This window comes from Tasmannia lanceolata, unplaced genomic scaffold (genome assembly GCF_043159265.1).
Source record: "Tasmannia lanceolata isolate RefF3 unplaced genomic scaffold, GAP_Taslan_0.1 ptg000011l, whole genome shotgun sequence".
In the NCBI taxonomy this organism is placed as follows: Eukaryota; Viridiplantae; Streptophyta; class Magnoliopsida; order Canellales; family Winteraceae; genus Tasmannia; species Tasmannia lanceolata.
Window position 1 is genome coordinate 20,283,003 of NW_027518688.1, and position 24,430 is coordinate 20,307,432.

A 24,430-nucleotide genomic window follows, 5' to 3' on the forward strand; every position below is an offset into this window, starting at 1 on the left:
AACCCATTGTGCAACAAAGCGAGAGAGAGAGAGAGAGAGAGAGAGAGAGAGAGAGAGAGAGAGAGAGAGAGAGAGAGAGAGAGAGAGAGGGGGGTAGGTAAAGCTTTTTATACCCCTCTCCAATTTCTTGAGTTTCCAATGTGGGACTATTCTCCCAAAGCACTTTTCACTCTCTTTTCCAAAAGCGACCCATTTTACACAAACAAGATTCATATTTCTTTTAAAACCTTTTCAAAATTACTCTTTGAAAATACTCTAACAAATATATCTCTCACCAACTTGAATTTCTCTCACAAAAACTTTAAGCGACGCCTATAATTGAGACTGTTTCCGTCTCTAATTACTTTCAGGGACGGATTTGTGCCTATTGGTGACGGATTTTGTTTGTTGCCGATATCTATATTTCTGGTAGTGGAGGGTAAAGGCTGGGATTCTAGGATTGACATTTGAATATCTCAACACATTTCTGGTCATAATTAACCATATCCTTCTTCCACTGGCCAACAATATCACTCCTCTACAAAAGAAATGGTGTTGTCACATCCCAAGTGATCTCCTAATCTGCCTCCTTGCGACCCCCATATAATCTGCACTCCGTAGAACACAAAAGATTTTCAAGGAACAGGGACCCATCATGGAAATGCATATCCCCTATAAACTGATTCAATCCCATTCATATCGCTTTGTTAAGTCCCTAGCTTCCTCGGGTTTTTTTTTTTTTTGAAATGGCAAATATTATAAAAGAATCAGAAGGGACACCCGAAAGGGAAATCCCGAAGTTACAGAACACAAAAATAAACAACAAATTACACAATGAATAGGACATCAAATAGGAAATTGATCAGACCAATTCATCGAGTTGCATACCACCCCTCTTTTAGCTAACGCATCCGTCTTCTCGTTAGCAGACCTTCTAACATGAATCAACTCAATATCTGATTCCGCCAATATATCTTCCATTTCGTCAAAAAGATCCAAAAACCTCCAAGGTGGAGCCACCCCACCCCTCAGCCACCGGATATCATTAAACGAGTCCCCTTCAACAATTACACTCTTCAGATGGTCTCTACTCACTTTTTTTATGCCATTGAAAGCCGCTTGGACTTCCGCTTCTGTAGCGTCAGTCACACCTAAAGGGCCCCAAAAAGTCCAAAGAATCTGGCCGGCATCATCATGACATAAACCTCCCACCCCGGCTGGACCAGGATTCCCAAAGCAAGCACCATCAAAGTTTATTTTTAACACTCCTTGAGTCTGCGGTTCCCATCTCTGCACAACTTTATTAGCCCACTCACTACTCAAACACACCACACCCCATCCTTCCCAAAGATCAAAGCTGAGACAAACTGGAAAGATGGATGGCATCTCGTCTAATTTATAACCAATGCAATTATCTGCATATAAAGATAATGAGGAGCCTTGGACATACCCTCAAACACCCATGCATTTCTCTCCTTCCAAACCACCCACCAAGTGGCAAGCAAGCATACTTCCCACAAAATTTTTCCTTTCTTCTTCCAAGGCACGAAGCTCCATTGTTGCAACAACAACTCAATAGATCTAGGAAAAATCCAGCTAATCCCAAATCTCTGAAATATGTGATCCCATATAGACCGGGTGAACGAACAATGCATAAATAGATGATCCGTAGATTCCCCATCAGCAAGACATAGGGGGCAATGATCAACAAGCCACATACCACGGTTTCTCAGAAAGTTAATGGTTTGTATCCTGTCGCGACATGCGGCCCAACCAAAGAAACTTGCACGCAGCGGAAAAGAGGGAGTCGGGCAGGGCATCAGGCTCGTATAGAAAGATCTGACAGAAAAAAAACCCCGAAGAATCCGCAGTCCATATACTCTTATCCAACCCATTTCTTTTAATGTAGCCATTATCCAAAAGCCTTCTAAGTCTAGCCACAGAATCTAACTCCCAAGCAAAGAACCTTCTTCTACAAGCCGGGCACCATTCCCAAACACCATCCCTACTAGCCATACACTCACTGACCATAGCTTCTTTCTTCACCGCAACCCGAAAAATTTCTGGGAACAACAACCTGAGCGGGCTATCACCACACCATAAATCACTCCAAAAATTAATTGTATCCCCTCCGTAAACCCTAAATCTAATCTTCAGGTTGAACATGGAGGACATTTTTAAAATATCTCTCCACACCGTTAGACTCTTTTTCTTAAAATTATCAAAAGACTCCCACCCTCCGGGTTGACAACCATACTTACTACAAATAACCCTAACCCACAAATGAGATCTTTCTTCCCCAAATCTTCATAACCACTTTCCTAGCAAAGCGTGGTTAAACTCCCGAAATCTTCTAATACCCAAACCACCCACCATGATGGGCAGACAAACATCCTTCCAACTCACCAAAGAGATTCCATTTTTGTCCTCATTACCTCCCCACAAAAATCTACGTTGGATCATTTCAATCCTCAACGAGACACTGACAGGACACTTGAAAAGAGACATAAAATATACAGGAATATTTGCTAAGACTGCCTTGATTAAAACCAATCTTCCACCTCTAGATACTAAATTTCTCTTCCAAGTATCCAACCTACGCCCAATCCTTTCTGAAATCGGCTCCCAAAATACCTTCTTTGGTCTTCCAACCCCCAAGGGCAGACCCAAATACGAGGCCGGGAGATTATCCATGTCGCAACCCAATAACCTCGCCAACTCCAAAGCCTCATCCAAGGGGACATTCAGCGCAAACATTCTAGACTTATGAAATTTAGATCTTTGTCCCGTTATCATTTCATAACATCTCAAAGCGGACTTCAAATTTAACACTTGGGATCTCTCCGGAACGCAGAACAAGAGCGGATCGTCCGTAAACTAGAGGTGAGAGACCCCCACACAATCTCTCCCAATATTGAAGCCTTTGAACAACCCTACATCGCATCCTTTAGCTAACAATCTACTTAGAGTTTCTGCCACGAAGACAAACAAGAAGGGAGATAAAGGGTCCCCCAGCCGAAGCCCACGGGAAGACTTAAAAAAGCCTTTAGGAGACCCATTTAACAACACTGAAAACCACACCGAGGACAGTAGACACCCCATTTTGATCGACCCCCTTTTTTTTCCATAGATGAATAAATTCCCGAAGTTGAAAAATGCCCATTTACAAGTTATTGCTAAAAGCCTTTCTGAAGCGTGAGTGCCCCCTGAGCTCGGCAAATTGGCCCAAGTCGCACCCCAACCCATGGTCTTGGGTTTAATTCGAGCTTAATATAAAGAAATGCAGAGTGGGGTGGATCAGATGCCTAGGAGTGCCCTGCAGGTGAATTAAAGAAGAGAAAGTGTGCCCTGTTTTCTACTTGGGCCCCCCCTGATAGGTTAAAAAAAATGCATAGATAGGGGCTGTCCAAAGGACAGGGGGGTGGGCATATATCATTATTTTTAGAGGTCCATTTCTTGCTCAAGCCCCCCCTGCTGATATAGAAAAGTTTCAAAAATGCGCTAGGATGGGCTGTTCAGTAGAGATAAAAGGGGGGGGTCGAATTTATCATTCCCCTTATAAAGAGACAACCGAATTAGGGCAGGTGTGGGTGTGCCTCATTTTTCTAGAAAAAAGGGAGAGATGGATGGCTAGGATTAGAAGGAGAAAAGGCCCTAGATATAAAACACCGGGGAGACCTCATTTTTGGGGCAGCCGCATAAGAGAGGGAGAGAGAGAATCGCCTCCACCTCCGGCAAGCCACCCACCGGCCGTGCCGCCTCCGACCACCATCTCAGGCCTCATCATCCTCACAACCACCACCACCACCACCATCGACCACCTTCTTCCCCTCTGCAACCACATCCGAATCACCACCAAACCTCCACCGAGCCATTTTCTTCCTCATCTTCTCCGGCAAATCATTGCCGGAATACGACCATTCCATCGGCCAGCCATAGCCTTCCTCCATTTCTAATTTTGATCATCTTCTCCGTTCAACCCACATCAAACCCATCTTCCCCTTTCCCTTTGATCCACCATCACAAACCTCATCTTCTTCTTCCCTAAACCCTTACAGCCACCTCCCTTGTCAAAACCCCATTTTCTTTTTCGTTCTTCTCTCAGCCACCACCCATCTTCTCCGGTGGCCATTGGAGCCACCATCATCTCCCACCATCTGCAACCCCCATTCCCATTTTCCTATAAACCCTCTTCTCCGGCTCCATCTCCTTTAACTCCGGCCGGTCGCACCATCAAACCCCCTCTCTCGGCACACCATCAAACCCATTTCGAAACCGAGATCGGAGAAGAGAAAAGAGGAGAGAAATTGCAGAGAGGGAGATTGAGGTAGAGAGAGAAATCTAAGAGAGCAGAGAGGGAGATTGATGGAGAGAGATATCTCAGAGAGTAGAGAGAGAATCAGAGAGGGAGAACTGAGAAACAGAGAGAGATTGAAATGAGAGGGAGAGAGCCAACTTTCTCGCCGGAATCTGGCATCACCCACTCCCTTTGCATAAATCAAGCCCACTACCAAACCATTCTCATTTGCATCCATATAAAACCCCTCCCCATATCCTCCACTGAGCAACCATTTTCATAAAACCCATTTCATTTTTTATCCCCACCATCACAGCCACCATCAAAACCCATCATTTATATCAAACCCATTTGGATACCCTCCATTTTTTCGGCAACCTCACCTGAATTACCTCCATTTTCTCTTTCCCGAGCTCTATCCGACCTTAGTGTCCTTAAAACCCCCATTACTTTTAGCTTAAAATTCAAGCAAAGGGAGGAGAAAAAGGAGTCTTCTTCATTTGGCTGCTCCCAACTGAGAGGGAGTAGAGAAAATCGAACAGGAAAAGTTATATAGCCTCCTTTGTAGCTAGTTGGAGCGCTAGCAAGGAATTGATTTCCAGCAAAAAGGGGCGACAACTCTGGGTTTGAGAGGAAATTGTAATAGGAGGGAGAGGAGCTCGCAGTTTCAGCATTCTAGTGCTTCTGAAAAAAAAAGAGGGCGAAGAAGAAGGTAATATTGTTTGTTTTCTTATTTCCCTTTTCATTTCGGTTTTATGGTTGGCCTATTAATTCGGTGATTTGGGTGAATTTTGCGTCGATGCTTGTGCTCGTATGCAATTTCAAATTGTTTGATCCGCCGCCTATTCAATCTTTACTCTAGACTTTCTAATCAAAGAAAAGGTAGGAAGCTTTGCTCTTATCCTCGATTACAATTTTAATTTCTGAATGCTATTTGTGAATTTCCATAAGAAAATAAGGCTCTAAAATAAATAAATTAAGAAAAAAAACAAATTTTGTCAGATGCTTAGACTTCGTCTATCATAGAAGAAGGATGCATTTCTGCTGTTTTGCAAACATTTTAGCGGAAATGTCTATTTGGGTGAAGAGTTGTCCTGGGATTTTCATTGGAGCTAGAAATTGTGTCTGCATTGATAGACACTTGGTAATCCTGTGTTGAGAATCAAAAATTCAGTATTTGTAAATCAACCAGAGATGTATGTTTAGCTACGTGTCCTTTTGATGCATGCAAATTCAGAAGTATCAATGGTTATAATGTTGCTAAGATTTTCGGTTATTATAGAGTGTAAACTAATGAAGTATCTTTTGGAATCCTAAGCCGAGCTTTTGACTAAAATTGATTGAGATTCTACCTTGGTGTTGTCACTGAATGGTTTAGACTCTATCTCCTTTTAGTGTTTGTAAATCCAATGTGCTCAAAATGCTTGCAAGGTCGATTTGGATGATAATTGCATATCAGGCTTGTTTTAGCACCGTCATTCCTCAAGTACCTCTTTCCAAGTCCCCAAAAGTTAATGTCGGTCCTAATTGTGCTTTGTCAGTTACATACCCCCCCTTTTTGCCCTTCAGGTTTCTTTGTATATCTCATCACTTTTCATGGGGATTACTTGTTTCCTTTTTATTGAAGGCCTCACTTCTTATAAGGTTCAAGAGTTCCTTCACTTCCAGGATTGTTCTTCGTGCGTTCCTTGGGATCCTCTTCTAGTTTCGGAGTTCCATCAATCTTGAGAGCACTTTGTCGGGTTTGGCGACGATGGAACGTTTTCTTGAGCCAACCCCTTCCCTCCCTGTTTTAGAGTTTTCGCAAGTTAAGGGATTCCCCCTTCTTAGAGTTGTTAGTCATATTTTGATTTACTTGCACCTCTTTTAGTGTTGTTTGTGTTGTTCATTTAGTAGTCTATGTTATAGACTATTAGTTTGTCCTCTAGTTTAGGAGTTTGTCTGTTAGAGTTGTTTCTTCTTTATTAGAGACTAACTCAGTCTTATTAGAGCTTTCCTGCTTGGGATCTTGAATTTGTTTTCGCTGTTGTTGGGACACTTCTTTACGTGTTGTGGTTCGTCTCTTTGAGACGCTAGTTGCTTATTCGGGGTTTTCCCTTTTAGATTCAGGGCTTCGCCCTAGTTTGTGGTGTTACTTGCGTGTTCCCTTTAAGAGTGAAAACATTTAAAGGTCTGAAACATTGGAAAAGCTTTAAAATCCAAAAAAAACATTAGAAATTTGAAACTCTAAAAAAGACATTTGAAAACTTTAAAAAATATCAAAAACATTAAAACCGTCAAATCATTTGAAGTGTTAGGAGAGTTCGTTTCGAACTACGTTGGCTTGATCCTCTTCCACGAGGTACGTAGTGCAGCTTGGGATCTTCATCCCAAGTCCAGCCAAACTTTGTAAATAAATCTTTTAACCCTTTTAAAAAAATATAAAAATCTTCCAAAATATTATTTTTCGAAAAAATCTTCCTCTAGAGTTAGGACTTTGTCCTAGATAGAGAGTTTTAGAGTTAGGAGTTTGTCTTTTGTTGTGTGCTTTGTTTGTATTTGTGTTAGAGTTAGGAGTTTGTCCTAGCTAGGAGCGCCTCCGTCCGGTCAGTTGGCGATTCACATCGCCGACTGATGACTAGGTCTTGGATACGTTAGCGATCCTACTGTTTTCCTTAGGGCATACAACCTAGTTACACATAGGTTGTAGGAACCACCTGCATTAGCTTAGGGCTAACCTGCATTTTAGTTAGGGCATATAGGGTGTCCTAAAATCTACAATTCACTGGAATTTAAATAATCGTTCAAGAAGCTTTGAGAACTAGTCCAGTCTTTTAGATCGAGTCTAAGATAGAGGTCTAGGTGTCTTAGGCATCATAGTTTAGAATATGTGCGAAGAACTACGTTGCCTTGATTCTCGTGGAGGCGGGGATACGTAGGCTTCTTTGGATGAATATCAGACCATCCGAGGACTCGGGCTAAATCATTTAGAGTCTTAGGATTTGTTGTGTTGTTATCGTATGTTTTGATGTGTTTTCTTACTTTCTTGTACTGATCATATACCTTTAGCTGTAGCTTGCATATGTTTGTCCATCAGAACTTAGACACCAGTTAGGTATGTCACTCATAACCTAGCAATATTTAGGTGGCACATCTTTCATTTATTTTTTGTGTGCTTATTATTTCTATTCTCAGGAAATGCATGCTTAGATAGATGACTTCTGAGGATTGTTCCCATTTCACATGATTTTTGCCCAAAACTCTTCGAGGTTAATAATAAATGGCATGAGAGACCAAGTGTTCGCACTCAGGCGAATTGGGGGCGCTCTTCGGACCTTCTCTATTCGTCATCAGGCACTGACCTTTTGTATCTCTGGTTATCCATTACAAACAGAGCATTTGTTTTGGTTCCATGGCGCATCCATGGATGGTGACTCTGAGTTATTTCTAGATACATCTCGGTTTCGAGCCCTGGCTCCAGATCAGGATGTATCTCTTTCTTTTTATATCGCCCCTCATGCTATGCTGTGAGGGTGGCACCTATTTCGAGAGTTCCTTGGTAGAGCTCTCCTTCACGTTGTGGAGATCTTAGAGGATGTAGGGACCTGTTCCCTCACCGTCCTCGGATCGGGGTCCACAAGGACACACAGGACATAATCCATTTGCGCCATCTACTCCCAAAACCCATTTTAGCAAACAGGAAATCTAAACAGTCCCACTCTATCGTAAGCCTTTTCCATATCTAGTTTGCAAAGAAGTCCTCTCTACTTGAGCCTACGATAATAATCAATGGCCTCATTGGCAATAAGGGAGCAATCCAATATTTGTCTCTTCGCTACAATAGCACTTTGGTAATCAGAGATAACCACCGGTAGTACTTTCTTCAAGCGCTCCGCTAGAACCTTAGCCAAAATTTTATATAAAGTACCCACCAGACTAATAGGACAAAAATCCACAATTTTTGTTGCCCCTGCTACTTCAGGTATAAGAGTGATGAAGGTAGCCCCCGTGCCCTTGTCCAGTTCCATACCATTTAAAAACTCCATGAAAAAATCTAATATGTCCTTTCTCACATATCCCAACATGATTGGAAAAAGGCAAGACAAAAACCGTCCGGCCCCGGAGCTCTATCTTTGCTCAGAGCAAAAACCCCTCTCTCAATCTCCTCCTCTTCAAAAGGTTTTTCCAACTCTGCACATAGAGATAGATCCAAACTGCTAAAGTCAAGATGCTTCAGAGTTGGTCTGGGACCCCCATCCAACGTATATAAAGAATTGTAAAACTGTAAAACAAATTTGGAAATCTCATCTTTACCCAATACTGCCACTCCCTTATCCACTAAAGATTCGATCCTATTTCTCCTCCTCCTTCCACTGGTCACGGCATGAAAGTATGCCATATTTTTATCCCCCTCCTTCATCCACCTATCTCTGGATTTTTGTCTCCATGAAATTTCCTCATGTAACAACATCCCTTTGTGCTCTTCTTTTATCCAACCAAGCTCCTCCCTCAAATCAAAAGACCCTAGCCCATTTTCCTCGAGGTCCTTAATTTCCCCGATTCTACTTTCCAACCACACTTTTCGGGTTTGATCAATACTTCTTTGCTCCTTCACCCACTCCCTTAATTTCTCCTTCACAAATCTTAGCTTCCTACTGATTCTAACATCAGATGGACCCTCAGATTCATAGGATGCCCACCAGCTACCTAGCTTTTCTACCATGCTAGGGACCAATAACCATGCAATCTCGAATCTGAAAGGAAGGGGACCCCAAGATTCCATTCTTGGGTCCAAAATGATAGGGCAGTGATCCGAGACCGAATGAACAATGGATCTTTGAAAACCCTCAGGGACCAACTTCAATCATCCATGACAAAAGAGAAATCGATCAATCCTACTCTAAGACTCACCCCGACACCACGTGAATCGAGATCCAGCCAATGGAAGATCAATTAATTCATTTTTTGCAATGAACTCATCAAATGACCTCATGTTTTGAACCGATCTCCTACACTCCGATCTTTCACCAACAAACCTAATCTCATTGAAATCACCCACAATGCACCAAGGATGGTCCCATCTCCCCCTAACCCAATTTAGTTCCTCCCATAACAACTCTTTCTCCGCTCCTAAAGAAGGGTCGTATACCCCAGTAAAAGTTACACTTAAAGCATCCTCCGTCCTCAAAAGGACAATGGATAAGGAGAAGCATCCTTTCCACTCCTCCTTAAATGACCACACCGACTCATCCCAAGCAACTAATATACCCCCCGAGGCCCCTTTTGATTCCACAAAGGAGAACCTCCAATCACCCCTAACACCTATATTTCTCAATAGATATCTATCCACTACCTCCAACTTAGTTTCCTGAATACATAAGAGGGTCGGCTTCCATTTTCTAACCATTTCTTTAACTTGAGTCTTTTTTCTCCAAAGAGCCCAGTCCATTAATATTCCATGATAAAATCTTCATAGGGAACCAACTTTGACAAATTTCCTCCCCTTCCGACCACTTTTCTTCATATCAGAGGGAGAGTAACCCATTTTTCCCTCACCCACTTTCCCCCCATAATTCACCTCGGTCTTTAATTTAGCTAGTTCCCTAATCGTCCTCTTTTCAGTAGGACACTCCGACCTAGCCAAAACTTCCTCTGCCTCTCAAACCTCGGCCTCCCTAATCATCTCATGAAAACCACCCATCGGACCTGAGTATTCAACTCCTAACACCTTACTATGCTCCACCATGGCCTCTACCCCATCTAAAACATCCCCTCCTTCCACCTCTTCGTCACCCCCCAGCCTGATGTCAGAAGAAACTTTAACTTGAGAATTAGGCCCTGAACCATTCTTGGATGTCTTATCAAAAGCCACATGTAGAGAAATTGGAGAAGATTGTGACGAATATAAACTCGAAAATTCAAGATTTAGTCAGAAGCCCCGTATACACTGTTGATTCCTGCATCTAATCCCTGCAATTCAGCAAAAGGAGACAGAAACCCATTATCCAAAATTGAATTTAAATTACTAGTACCTTCCATTGGTGCACCGCAAAGGATACCGACCCCTAACCTCTGTCGTGGACAATTGATTTGCTCGATATTTTCATTGCTCCCAAATACCTGAAAGCTAGGGCTGTGGCACCATCTATCCAGGCAAGAATCCAAGGTATCCGCAGATCTAGTAGACAATCGATTCGGAAGTGAGATGCTGTCTAAATCTTCAACAATCCTCTTGAATACTCCATCTGCATTAATTGTAGGGCTCAACTGCTGCTGAATGATGTCTGTAAAGCGCCTTTTCATCCTCACCGCATTAGGGTGTTTGAAGCTGACCTCGTCTTCTCTGCTCTCCGCCATCAAAGAGGAAAGACCAGCAGCAGCCAAATCTGGGCTTTGATCTCTTCCCTCTCCACACTCTCCACACTGAATTGGATACCCTGACTTTCCAATGGTTGGAATAAATTGATTAGGGCCATATAAGATTGTACAGGCTTCCTAATTCCATTCTTATCAAAACTAGGGGTGTTGGGCCCAGTTTTATCCACTCCACTTCCTTCCAAAAAGCCCACAAAACTATCCACCAAAAGATTAAGGTGATGTTTTAACCCACTCAGGGGCCCACCCGAAAGAATCCCAGGAATAATTTCGTACCCACCCAATCTTTGCGCCCATTCCCCAATGTTCTGATTTTCCTCAAATTGGCGACCTGCTATCCCCGGTAAAAGCGACCCACAGCAGCCTGTCTTTTTACGCGACAAGTAATTCTTATCGTGTGCAATACAGCTATTTTCCATCCTTCTGTAATCCCGCCTAACTACAGCCTCACGTAAGCCGACACGTGTTTCTAGTTCAGAGTGTTCAAAATCGTCGCTATCCTGTGTCCTTTCGCTAGAATAATCCGGTAACAGAACACCTTCCTGAGAAACGTTACCGTGCGCTGCCCCCGCCGATAGCTCATCCTCTGATCCATTATCATTGCTCCGGGATGGCATAAAGTTGCCGGAATCATAGCTAGAGTCCTCATACCCATCCAAATCCGGCGATTTTGACTTGTCAGTCACCGTATGTTCAACTCTAGCACATTTGGCCCAAATTATGGCTCCCTCAACATTGGTCGGAACCGCCACCACCACCGGACAACTCCGGCTAGTCGCCAATCGTATTCTCACCTCGAAGTATCCCCTTGCCAATCTGCATGAATCATCCACTTCTAACACTCTGCCAATTTTACTTCCAATTCTCTTAAAATTTTCCAAACACCAGGCTTGTGGTGGGATCCCAGTTATTCTCCACCCCCCTCCTCATTCAGAGTATCGAACTTCTTCTGCCAGTTTAATTCCACGAATGGTTAGTTGTTAGCCGCAAACCACACCATTTTCGCCTTCTCAATCTCCGGTCTGGATTGCATAATAATCAAGACCTCAAGCTCAGCTATCTTGTATACCTTCAACTCCCCACCAATCTCTATTCTTCTTCTCAACCATTCCTCCAATGCATTAACATTACCTGACCACCCACACCTAATTTTTCCCCATAAACTGTTTTCAACCCCTTTTATGGATGCAAGTGACACAATCTCCCCACTGATTAGGTGATGAGGTAACCTTTTTCCTTAAAACCATCATCTACCTCAACCTTCTTCCTTATGTAAGCATGTGGTTTTAAAAAAACCACCCTTTTAAAACAAAACAATATACCCTCACTTTTACAGCTATTTACAACCCAAGCCACCATCCTTTTAAGTATAGAATAAACCAAAATAACTTTCGAATTTACGAAGCCATGCCATTGGCCCTAAAAAAAGAGTTTTACTTCTCAAACGAGTATTTTCGCCCAAAATAGAAAACCAACCATGTTCCCTCCCATTCCACCACCCAAATCTTCCATAAATTGCCAAATCTTTTCAAAGAAAATAAAACCAAAATCTAGATACCATATCCCCACAAAAAATCTGATTTTCCCCTTTTAAAACCTTCCCCAAAATGCCCAAATCATTGTCAAATCCCTAATTTTCCATCACCAATGGCCATATTTCAATCAAAGCCCATTTTACGCCCATCAATTCCAAAAAAAAAACCAAATTAGATTTCAAAATAAACCTTAATTGGTCCCCAAAATGGCATTTTCCCCCTCATTTTACCTATAAATACCCTACTTCATAACCCTTCAAAACATGAAAAAATACAAGGCACAAGCCTCACACAAAGCTCTCAAGATCTCAAGCCTTCTCTCTTTTCTTCAAGCTTTCAATATTTTTCTCTCTTCTCCAACTGTCATTTCTACATCCTTTTTACTTCATTTCCATCACTTTTACACTAGGAAGCAGCATAACACCGTCTAAAAGGCCTTCAAACATTCCCAAACGACTCACCCTGCATATCTCTGCCAAAGGACGCCAAGCGCCTCCACCTTCGCCTTTCGCTGCAAGTCCACCGGTTCTTTTGCAACTCTGGAATTCTACAAAGAAGGGAAGGACTAAACCCTTTTGTATTTTTAGACTTCTATCTTATCAATTAATTTATTCTAGAATTGCTCTAAGCAACTGTTTTGAATTCTCTCTTGCCACTCTGCATCTTGTCCAGTCTCTTATAAGTGATTGACATATGATACCCACTTATTAAGTGCTCAATTGAACGCCTTCACACAACCTTGCTGCTTGTAGATTTTAAGTTTACAGGAAAAGACCCATGCTGCTATTGCTTGCTACATATTTAGTTTGCTTTGAATGCTTGAACTTTAAAAGGCACCACAACAGGTAGTCTTTTAGACCAATTATTAAATTGCGAAGTCACCACAAAGCTTGCCACAACAATCAACGAGCCTCTGTTGCAGTCGCAAAAATCACTGTACGGATAAGTAAACAAAGCAATTTTATTTGGCACTTATCGAGGCGGTCGAAGAACAACTAGCCCGTCAAGCTAAGCTCGCCATAACAGGTTGGTACCCCTTAATCTTAGAATCGTCATTAAGTGACCCAAACTTTATAGCCCCAATCCCAATTCAAAAATTTCCATTTTAAACTTTTTTATAGTTTTCACTTATTTCAGCTTTTTCTTGAGGTTTGTCCTTCTCTCTATCTCCCTCAATATTAACATCCATCGATGCCAGACTTTGCCGCAACCCCAACACTCAACTCTTCTTCGGAAGTTGAAAAACCTACACCTGCAGCACTTCCAATCCCCCATCTTCCTATTTTTTCTCTTTACCCCAACTTTCTCAATCCTTCTTGCTCTATGATTTTTCTGCACCAACCAAGGAGGTTGGGCACGATTTCCTCTGTTCATACCTCGAGAAGATAGACTCTCGAAATTTCTATGTTGCCAAACAGGCAAACATAGAAATTTTTCTATGTTGCCTCGGGTGTGTTTTTTTTTAGACACTCGAATCCCACAAATTCAGCTCGTATTCAAATTTACCTTCTGACTCAAGCCATCTGCAACTCTATTCTATTGTTCAGATTTGTGCTTTAATATAAAAGTGAACAGTGGTAAGATGGAGTTCCATCTAGCAAGCATTTTGTTCACGCTGCTTGATATAATGAAAATCCCAATGATCTGTTTATAAGACAAACTCCCTCTTTATCAGGTCATTCATGCCTCTTCCATTTCCCGATGCACAGTGGGAAAACCTTTATGTGGACTTTGTGTTTGGTTATGTCTCTTACGTAGGATATCAACCTAAATTGAAGGACTCCCACTAAATTAAACTTAAACAAGATTGGTTCATTTTTTTTACGTTTAATCAAACAATAAAGGGTCATAAAATTTTGGAGAAGTTTTTAGTCATCTAGCACAATTCTATTGAGCCAGATTTTAGTGGTCAAGCACAGTGCTATTGAGCCAGACCACCTAGGTAATCTGACCCACATGCAGAGTGCGCAAGGACTTGGCAATCCTAGCCGTACCGTCCTATAAGGGCATCCTCAAATTAAACCATTTTAGCACGTATATTGAAATGATCAATTAGTAGTCTTTATTATTAGATGAGTGACCACCTTTTAATGGGCAGATCGAAATGGTGAAGATGTCCAAATTTCCACTTAATTATTTGAGTAAGATTGTCTTATCAGCTTGATTTTGAACCATGGCCGGTTCAAGTTAGGGTTAGCCTATCATATGGCTATTAAACCAAAGTGTATGTTTTAGAGGACAATTACTTATATTAGGGATTTTCTAGGCAATTTTGCCGAAAACCATTTTGTCCCGAACTCACTTTTCAGCATATTTTGTCTTATTCATTGAATTCATATGAGGTGGTTGTTGTTCTCTTATGCAAAATTCAACCACAAAATGGCTTTTCGCAAAATTTCATAGCAAATCTTGTTTATATTAATATCTCAAATTCTATCCCATGTGTATCCTATATATGGTCCCCTTATATCGATTTTTGAAAGCACCGACAATAAAGGAAGTGTATTACTTTGACAAGAAGTAGATCTTTTTTCAATTCTTTTTTTTTCCATGGCAGAGTTATATTTCAAAAAATGAAGCCCAGGGGCTAAGATAAAAAACAAAGCCAAAGAAGGAAAAAATAACAGAAACCAGGGAAAGAAAATTTACGAAGAATACATGACCAAGATTCGTCATTGGGAAGGAAATCAAAGATTTCTATATATCCCCGCCCTTAAAGCTCTCTAGCTAGTCAGCCAAAGATTTCTATATATCCCCGCCATTAAAGCTCTCTAGCTAGTCAGCCGCACCATTTGCCGATTTTCTTACGTAATGAAAGGAGATAGAAGATCCATCCGCATGATCCAAAATCACATCAATCCACTAAGGGCAGATGACAGGTCCCCTTCACCTATTTTATCATGTTCAAGGAGTCTTCTTCTACTATAACCTGCTGGAGAACACTAGGCTCAATCATCCTTATGCCTTGATGAACTGATCTAATCTCTACCTCATTGGAATCTGAAATCCCAATGAGGCATGTGAGAAAACCCATGTAGTTTCATCATTGTGATCTCGAAGGAGACCACCAACTCTCGCTGGCCCGAGGTTTCCTAGGCTTGATCCATCAAAGTTTAATTTAAATTAACTTTGAACCTTGGCTAGGAGGCTCCTACACGCCTGAACAATAATTGGTCTGAGCTCACTGTTAGTGCATACCTCCGACCATCCTCGCCATACATCATCTGCTTTTCTTCGACGAACTGAGGGGGGGTGGGGGGGGGCGGGCTAACCCAGGAGACGGTTTGCCACCGCATCATTGTTGCCTTTGCCACATTCGACTCCCCCATTGATGATGTTGGTGGCAACACCGAATCCAGGAAGGCGACCCGCAGTCTTATCTTCATTGGACGGTGTCCATTGGCCTGTGATGGCATCATGGCAAGAAGGTTTTTGTGATTTAGGGGTCATCCAATACCATATGGCTGTCTTAAATGAAATGGTTGCATCAGTGGAAACTAGATCTGGGTTGGTGAGAAGGTTAGCCCCAATGGCTTTTCCAGCTGGGCCATAGTTGTAGTTGCTGCAAGCATTAGAATCCAAGTCAAGTTAGTCCTCTGGACAGATAATATCTAGAAACACGCCAGAAATGTTTTGTAAAAGATGAACTTACTAAGAAATTTGAATGGGACCTCGGCCATGGTATTTTTTACCAGAAGTGCATGGAAAGTCTGTACTTGCAATGCAGTAATCTACTTGATTATTGCCTTGTTCTTGGAGGGAACAATATCCCCAAGAATATTGATCGTTTGGCGCAGTTTCCCACTTACCTGAATACATACATCAATTAATAATTAAAGTTTGTTGTTGAATTAAAAATGCTAGTATACATAGAAATGCATATTCCCACACCCTTGATTCAAAACATATCATTGACCATATGGGTAATTGGTCTTTTTACAAGGTAGTTTTCGTCTTTTCATGAATACGTAAATTTTGGGTTTTTTATAAGTTCAAAAAATCTAACATGGGTAAATTGGTAACAAATTGATGACATGACTTGATTTGCATGACCCACTCAAATGTGACGAATCTATTTGTAAATTGTGAAACTACAAGACTGTTTTTGCAAAATTCACTCAAATGTGACGACTCTATTTGTACTTCAATTAGCTTCTTCGTTAGAAGACCATGAACAAAACAATCAAAGAAGAATGAACATCTTAACTAGTAAAACCCACCAGCAGTTTCATGGGATGTGTGAGCCAAGAAAGCTGCAATCTCCCTTTTACGTGTATCGGTGTCTCCAACAGTGCCAAACCCATCAAAGGCATTTGAAGCATCTATGAAAGCATTGTAAGTGTAGAAGCCTTTGCCTTGGCATTTTGCATCATTTCTATTCTTCAACATTTGGTCAAAGAGGGCTGGAGTGATGATGGAGCCCACACCTCCACCACTCATAGTGGAGAGGGAAGGAGCCACACGGCCACGGCATTGGCTCTGGCACCCGGCCCCACAGTATGGGGGTGTGTTCCCACACCAACCATATTGGCTGCAACATAGCCCGCCCCCACACCGATCCCCCCTAGCTTGTCTTCCACTAGGGGTGGCCAACCGGTTCGGTTCTCGGTCCTTGGTTACTTTTTTTTCCGGTTCTCGGTTCCTGGTTCCATGAACCGTAAGAACCAAACCGAACCGTAGTACATAGTTGGACCGGACCGAACATAATCGGTTCAGTCCGGTCCGGTTCTCCGGTTCTAATGGCTAATTACTAATTATTAATTATAATTTATAAAAACTTTTAATTAAAGTTATAATATAAGTTACTTTCTTATTATAAGAATAGTATTAACTATTACTTATTAATATTATAAGTAATTTATATTAATAAGTATATGTATAATAGAAATATAAAAATATTATATATATATATATATATATATATATATATATATATATATATATAAAGTTCGGTTCTTCGGTTCCAGAACCAACCAAGAACATTAGACCCGGAACCGAACCGAATAAGTTCGGCTCTTCATCAGTGGAACCGAACCGGACCCAAAGTATTTTTAAACAGTTCGGTTCCGGTTCGGTTCTTCGGTTCCAGTTCGGTTCTTCATGTTTGGTTCGGTTCTGGCCACCCCTATCTTCCACACTGTTCTGCAAAGGTTCCTATCAAAGAGGTTAAAAAGAGCAAAACCAAGATCCAAGTCCTCATTTTTGCTAGTAGATGTGTTGGTTAAGAAACATTAAGCCTATATATAGACTATAGAGGAAGAGAGATGGAGGGATTTTTGACACCCTAACACCCATGCATGAGACTCTTTGACACCCAACCATCCATGAACAATAGATATCTACAACACCATATCATGCATGCAGACACCATGTCAACGAATAATGGTCGGCGGTATGTTAGGAAAAACCAAAGGAAATAAAGAAGAAATGAAGGGTGGAGTCCATGCAGGGGGGAACTCTGACAAATGGAATGTCCTTCACGTTGATTTCCATAACCGATTGAACGAATACACAAATGGCACCCATCTAGTCCAGCCTACCAAAAAACCTTAACACTAAAGTAGCTACGCCAGTGCTTCTCTAATAGTCATTAATTATCAAAATGAGACAACTTATTTATTTGTTAGGTGAACAATTCTCTCCTATACACTTGCCAGCAAGGCAATCCTAGTATAATAAGAAACAATGACTGGGCATAGGTCAAATTTTCGAAAGTCCCATATATTGGGAACTCAAATTTCCAAGGAGGAGTTGGCGGGGTTGGCATATAGAGAAAGACAGATTTCACAACACCGGAAAATCCTCCTCTCAAATAGTGAAACAAAAGTTTACACTAGCCCAAGATGAACAACCAAAGTAAAAGAAGAACAATAAAAAGAAGAGATGTGCTTAATATATGGTAGAAAGAACAACACTACAAGATAAACAACAATAAAACGAAGAAAGCTTCAAAGGAAAGCTTGCACACAAGAGAGCTTCAATGAAGCTTCAATGGAGGTTTAGGTAGTGGAGAATCTCTACCAAAATGAGTTAATGAGAATAGTCTTGGCCAAGGAAAGTAAAGAGAAGTAATAGCTTTGGTAGGAGATAGTGGGTATGGGAAAGTGGAGACTTTAATGCTAGGATAGTGAGTTTAGAGTTTCAAGTAAGGTTTGAATTTGAAATAGGAAGTACTGGGAAAAGTTGTAGCAAACATGTGTGCAAGCTAGGCAAACTGACCAACATGCCCATGGACACAAAATTACAAATATGTCCTCACTACAACTTTCAAAATAAAACAAAATAAAGCTAACCAAAAAATACACTTTAAAATTAATATGGCAAGCGTATTGGGTTGTATGGCGGATCAACTCTCTCCAACATACTTGGGACTCCTGTTGGGAGGGGCAGGCCGTCAATGAAGCAATAGAAGTAGGTTTTAGAGAGGGTGGAAAGGAGGATGGATGCTTGTAAGCGAAATCTGGTGTCTTTCGGAGGTAGAATAACTTTGATCAAGGTAATATTTGCAAATTTGCCAATATATCAACTATTGGTATTCAAATGCCCGATGAGTATGATCAACCTAATAGAGAAACTATAAAGAAGATTCCTTTGGGGAGGCTAGGAGGAGAAGCGAAAATTTCATCTTGTATGTTGGGAGAAGGTCAGACAACCAATCGAGGCAGGGGGTTAGGGATCAGAAGAAGCACCATTATCAACGTTCCCTCTTAAAAAAGTATTTTAAGAGAATATTCACTCCTACAATAAATGCAAAGATAATATCGTTTTGTAGGGAAGATGCTTTCCTCAAACTAGTTTAAGACTATCCATGGATTATTTCATTTTGTGATTGCCCATTGTCCACGGAATTGAATCATCTATTTTATACGTGGATAGGATCATTAATCGTGGTGGGCTAGAGTGTTTCGAATAGATCAATCACATCAATTACTAGACCTGGGAAAAAGTGACCCGGACCTGCAGGTCCACCCATCCTGCCTGCAATTTACAGGTCTGGGTCAGTGACCCGTTGAAATTTGACCCAGCCCGTACGTGTCCCATCAAAATTGGCTGGGCTGGGTAAACCCACAGGTGCCTGCGGGTGGCCGTAAAAACCCAAATGATCGAGATTTTATACGGTGTACGCCCTTATAGGCCCCTATTATTCAGAAAGTATTGTACGGACCACATCATAGGATGATCTAAACCGTCCATGTGATGGAACACAATGTAAATAGGTTGTGACCCAAAAAACATTTCCATAGGATGATTCTAGCCCTCCAATCTATAGAGATTTCCATAAATAATGATATTCAATTCCTCCATAGATCATCCTATGGAAATGATTTTTTGGGCACAACCTATTTACATTATGGCCCATCACATGGAGGGCTTGGATCATCCAATAGTGTGGGAATAAAAACAACTAGGTGACCTGTAGGTCCACCTGGCCCATACGGGTGGGGTCTGGTTTCACAAAATAGTGACCCGTAAGATTCCGGGTCATTTGTGACCTGGCCTGTACCACCCAGACCGTAGGGTTGGGTGAAACACGGCCCGGTCCACCCGTTTGCCTGGTCTATCAATTATTATTATCCACACTCTCTTGTTTTGATATTGGCACTCCTCTCCTCAACTTATAGAGTAACAATTCCCAGCAAGATAATAACAGCCAATCAAGAAATTTTAAAATAAAGAAATCTTACTTTTTCCATGGCAAAACCCAAAAACCACAGCTTGCCATTTATCATACCTCATCAAGGGCCTGGGATCATTTGATGAAATACCAACGTCGCTAGCCAAGTAGCCAAGCCATTTCTAGTAGAACTCTTTACTTTCTATTAAAATGACACTAGTCAATGCTAAGATTGGGGGGCATGGGACACACATTGCAAACGTAGATCTTTCTATTTATTCAACCCCTATTAAGTTTAGTAAGTTAGCCTTAAGTATTAGTCAAAGTAAGTTTAGTTTTCCTCTCCCTTCTTTCTTGAAACTTGTGTTGTTAAGCTAGGAAATATTGTTCAAGCCTTTGGAAGTGCACCTATGGCTGGAGGGTTGTTCCATACCTACTTAATTGTTTATTTGGGCTGTAGAGAATAGACTTTTGCAAAGATTTGAATCAAGTTTAGCCTTTGGCTTTTGAAGAAGAAGGATTTATTCTTGTTTTAGTTGCTCTTATCTCTTTGGTGGATTCCTTTGGGTGGCGGGCTGTTTCATTTCAGTTTTTCACTTGTGTTTCCTCCTCTCTTCTCCATTTGTTTGGTGTCACTATGCACCTTTTATCAAGGGGTAATCGATGATAATTTTAAGAGAAAACCACAATAATAACGTTACTTTGAGAAATAGTACGCCTGGTTTATTATCTAGTCATATAAGGAAGATCGCCACGTTTCATAGAATCGTCACACTTTAGATTTCTAATGCATCCTCCATATAGTTTTATTTAATCAACTTATATTTACAGAGGATTTTAATACTAATGCCAAATGGTCTTTGACATATACATATACTTTTACATAGATGACACTAGTAGTCACTTATTCAAATACATAGAAAAAGCCTAATTAACTAAGCAAAAGGCTTTTGGTTGTAGCAGTCAAGGTTGGTGCCATAGCTCACACCAAGTATGTTGCAGTATCTCTTGTAGAATCCGATGCGGTTAGCGACCGCAACATTGTTCCCTTTGCCACATTCAAGTCCTCCATTGATGATGTTGGTGGAAACACCGAATCCAGGAAGGCGACCCGCAGTTTTATCTTTATTTGATGGTGTCCATCGGCCTGTGATGGCATCATGGCAGGAAGGTTTTTGTGTTTTAGAGGTCATCCAATACCATATGGCTGTCTTAAATGAAACGGTAGCATCTGTGGAAACTAGATCAGGGTTGGTGAGAAGGTTCGCCCCAATGGCTTCTCCAGCTGGGCCATAGTTGTAGTTGCTGCAAGCATCAAAATCCAAGTAAAGATAGTCCTCTAGAAAGCTAAATCTAGAAACAACAGAAAAAACATGCATGGGAAAAGAAGAACTTACTACGAGATTTGAATGGGACCTCGGCCGTGGTATTTTTTATCATAAGCACATGGAAATTCTGCACTTGCAACGCAGTAATCTACTGGATTCTTGCCTTGTTTTTGAAGGAAGCAATATCCCCATGAATATTGGTCGCCTGGTGCAGTTGCCCACTTGCCTGAATACATCAATTAATGAATCCATTAATCACAGATACTAGTTGCCCACTTTCCCTACGTATACGTATATATATAGGGAAAACATTTTTTGAGCTCGAGCTAGAAGATTATGAACTAAACAATCAACGACTCTACTTTCCGGCATCCTCTCTCCACACGGCTCTATCCATTCACATGCTAATTAGTTGTTTTGTTAGATTACTTTATAGTTATCTTTATCCTTATCTTAGTTATCTTTATTCTAACTAGTTATTAGTTATCCTTTTTCATTACTAGTGAGGAATGGAGTGAATGAAACGTTTTGAAGTAAGGAAGCCCTAGCCCCTCCACTGGCTATTTCTCATTCTATCTAGGATGGTATTAGAAACCCACCATTAGTTTCATGGGATGTGTGAGCCAAGAAAGCTGCAATCTCCCTTTTACGTGTGTCAACGTCCCCAACGGTGCCAAAGCCATCAAAGGCATTTGCAGCATCAATGAAAGCATTGTAAGTGTAGAAGCCTTTGCCTTGGCAAGTGGGGTCATTTCGATGCCTCAGCATTTGGTCGAAGAGGGATGGATTGATGATGGAGGCCACACCCCCATCACCGCTCGTAGTGAAGTTTAGTGGCGGACAGTCAGGATGACAATAGCTCTGGCAGTGATTCCCGCAGTACGCGCAGGAAAGGCCACAGTAACCATATTGGCTGCAACAGCGCCTTCCCGGGCACCGAGCTCCACCAGCTTGTCTTCCACATGTCGGCTGTGCATAGGAACCAAACAAAGAGGCTAAGGAGAGCAAAATCAAGATCCAGGTCCTCATTTTTGCTGTGTTGCCTAAGAAACATAAGCGCTATTTATAGAGGGTGGGAGGGGGAGAAGAGCATTTTCTAAAGATCATTCACCGCCTCTACGTGGCCCAATAAAAGCAAGCCACCTTTTCTTGGGAAAGTTGCATTAAGCAATTATACCCCGGCTCTATTTTTATTGATAAAATGACAATTTTGTCCCTGCGTTTCCAATTACGTGATAGTGTAGGCCGTATAGTCCAGTACGCTTGAAAAACTGGAAAGTTGTTTCAAGGAAACCGTCCATTTGTCGCCCATCAAATGGACGGTTTAGATCATCCTACCATTTTGGAAACCTTTAGCCTTCATGCCTCTTGAAAAGAATAAAGAATAAAGAATTTCATACAGTGAATGTTGCTGAGTCTGTCACTAGTAATTTGGATAAATGAATACAATTTGGATACAGAGGGAGGGATAGAGAGAGACCCCGTACAGTCTAGTATTTTTTCAAAAAGTACCTTACACCATAAGATGTCCAAACCGTCCGTTTGATGGGCAGCGACGAAGTAGATTGTGCCCCATAGGATGATCTAAACCGTCCATTTGATGGACAACTACATAAATAGACTCTGCCCCAAAATTATTTCTAAACCGTCAAATGGACAGTTGGGATAAGATCATCCTATAAAATTGATTTTTGGGGTAGAATGTATTTTGCCCGTCAAATGGACAGTTGGGATCATCCTATGGTTTAGCGCACTTTTTGAAGCATACTGGCTTACACTATCATGTAATTGAAAAGGCAGGGACAAAATGGTCATTTCGTCAATAGAAAATAGAAGGCGGCGTAATTGCTTAAAGAAACTTTCCCAGGGAAAGGTGGCATGCTTTTATTGGGCCACGTAGAGGGGATGAAAGATCTTCCTCAGATCCTGACCTCGGAGAGAGAGAGAGAATCAGTACACCAAATGACAAAGGTGGCAAGAAAATTGCCCGACCCAAAAATCATTTCCATAAGATGATCCCCGCCAGGGTGACGGCACTTGTAAGGGAAGGGGGGCAATTGCCCCCCTTAATTTTTTGGGAAAGAACAAATATACCTTTATTATTGGTGAATGTCACCGAATGCAGAAAACAGATGAAAGGGCACCCCATTGGTGATTGTCACTGAATCCATTTATTGTTCTTTGACTTATACAAGTTATAAATGCACATTGGTCCCGTTCCACCAGTGTGGTTTGCAAGAGAATTTAACATTCCACTTTTTGACGAATGATAGACTGAAGGGCGCCCTTGCAAAAACCAGCTCCAAGGGCGCCCCCATTGGTCCAATCTTAAGAAAGTGATCTAGTTTCTCACTTTCTTAAGATTGGACCAATGGAGGCGCCCTTGTAGCTGGTTTTTGTATGCCGCACTTCATTCTATCATTCCTCACTTGAATATGTTTTGTTCTCCGAAATAAGATTGAAATATATAGCCAAGGGCATTTTAGCCGAAGTGATGTTTACGCCGCTGGTGATGGAATATATAGAGGGTTTTTTTTGGAAACTATAATATTACTTTCATTTGTTTAGAGAAAAAAAATTACTATATTTTTTGCCCCCCTTGTGCAAAATTTCTGGCATCGCCCCTGATCCCAGCCTTCTGATCTATAGAAGAAATGCATGTTATGGAAACCTATATATATCGGAAGGCTAGGATCCGTGTACGGAAATAATTTTTTTGGCACAACCGTACAAACCGTCCATTTGATGGGCCACAATGTAAATAGGTTGTGTCCCAAAAATTATGTTCTATAGATTGGAAGACTAGGATCATCCTATGGAAATGATTTTTTCGGCACAACCTATTTACGTTGTTGGCCGTCAAATGGACGGTTTGGATCATACTATGGTGTAGGCCGTCCAGTAACCTTCCTGCTTCTTTGCCTCCTTAGAGTGTATGATGGAAATAGAATAGGGTTTTTGGGTTCTGTAGTAAAGGGCATTTTTGTCTTTGTGAACTCTGAAACGTCTACTTTTATATGATTTCCGTCGAGAGATACGAAAATATGGCGAAATGCTGCATATTGGTTTCTATGTTACTCTTTTTCCAAATTCTGCATATTGGTTTACTCTTTTTCCAAAAAAATCCCTTAAAATTATAAAAAATAGAAACATTATATGATGAATGGCGGACAAACACGTACTCATCATCACATCCTTGATATTTGATCCAACAGCAGCTCGCTTTTTGTGAGAATATAAGAATATACCATGCTGATGCTGTATGCAAAGTGCTTAGCTCACTTTTTGTGAGAATATAAGAATGCAGTAATGCTGTATGCGC

The 24,430-nt window shown here is 41.3% G+C and overlaps 3 protein-coding genes across 4 annotated transcripts; all 3 read right to left on the reverse strand.

Annotated features, from left to right (window-relative positions):
- Positions 1 to 8,019: 8,019 nt before the first annotated feature.
- On the reverse strand, positions 8,020 to 8,654 carry LOC143885987 (uncharacterized). Its single transcript, XM_077390006.1, has 2 exons — positions 8,406 to 8,654; positions 8,020 to 8,319 (listed from the first exon to the last, which is right to left on the reverse strand). The coding sequence occupies exons 1-2, from the start codon at positions 8,652 to 8,654 to the stop codon at positions 8,020 to 8,022; spliced, it is 549 nt and encodes a 182-aa protein (XP_077246121.1).
- Positions 8,655 to 14,786: 6,132 nt separating this feature from the next.
- Positions 14,787 to 16,743, reverse strand: LOC143886230 (endochitinase-like). Of its 2 annotated transcripts, none has more exons than XM_077390176.1 (3): positions 16,386 to 16,743; positions 15,818 to 15,974; positions 14,787 to 15,727 (listed from the first exon to the last, which is right to left on the reverse strand). In XM_077390176.1, the coding sequence occupies exons 1-3, from the start codon at positions 16,603 to 16,605 to the stop codon at positions 15,433 to 15,435; spliced, it is 672 nt and encodes a 223-aa protein (XP_077246291.1). In that variant the 5' UTR covers positions 16,606 to 16,743; the 3' UTR covers positions 14,787 to 15,432. The 2 variants fall into 2 exon arrangements, with proteins under 2 accessions (XP_077246291.1, XP_077246292.1); XM_077390177.1 differs by having other exon boundaries at positions 15,588 to 15,727; positions 15,858 to 15,974.
- Positions 16,744 to 20,561: 3,818 nt separating this feature from the next.
- Positions 20,562 to 22,162, reverse strand: LOC143886594 (endochitinase-like). The gene is made up of 3 exons (XM_077390645.1): positions 21,708 to 22,162; positions 21,178 to 21,334; positions 20,562 to 21,085 (listed from the first exon to the last, which is right to left on the reverse strand). The coding sequence occupies exons 1-3, from the start codon at positions 22,135 to 22,137 to the stop codon at positions 20,716 to 20,718; spliced, it is 957 nt and encodes a 318-aa protein (XP_077246760.1). The 5' UTR covers positions 22,138 to 22,162; the 3' UTR covers positions 20,562 to 20,715.
- Between the last annotated feature and the right edge of the window lie 2,268 nt (positions 22,163 to 24,430).

Coding starts and splice junctions, on each gene's coding strand:
- LOC143885987 (XM_077390006.1), bottom strand. CDS start 8,654: ATGGCATACTTTCATGCCGTGACCAGTGGAAGGAGGAGGAGAAATAGG. Junction 8,320..8,405: donor AGGAGGAGATTGAGAGAGGG/GTTTTTGCTCTG, acceptor TATGTGAGAAAG/GACATATTAGATTTTTTCAT.
- LOC143886594 (XM_077390645.1), bottom strand. CDS start 22,137: ATGAGGACCTGGATCTTGATTTTGCTCTCCTTAGCCTCTTTGTTTGGT. Junction 21,335..21,707: donor CACATCCCATGAAACTAATG/GTGGGTTTCTAA, acceptor TGATGTATTCAG/GCAAGTGGGCAACTGCACCA. Junction 21,086..21,177: donor GGTCCCATTCAAATCTCGTA/GTAAGTTCTTCT, acceptor TGATGCTTGCAG/CAACTACAACTATGGCCCAG.
- LOC143886230 (XM_077390176.1), bottom strand. CDS start 16,605: ATGAGTGGTGGAGGTGTGGGCTCCATCATCACTCCAGCCCTCTTTGAC. Junction 15,975..16,385: donor CACATCCCATGAAACTGCTG/GTGGGTTTTACT, acceptor GTATGTATTCAG/GTAAGTGGGAAACTGCGCCA. Junction 15,728..15,817: donor GGTCCCATTCAAATTTCTTA/GTAAGTTCATCT, acceptor TAATGCTTGCAG/CAACTACAACTATGGCCCAG.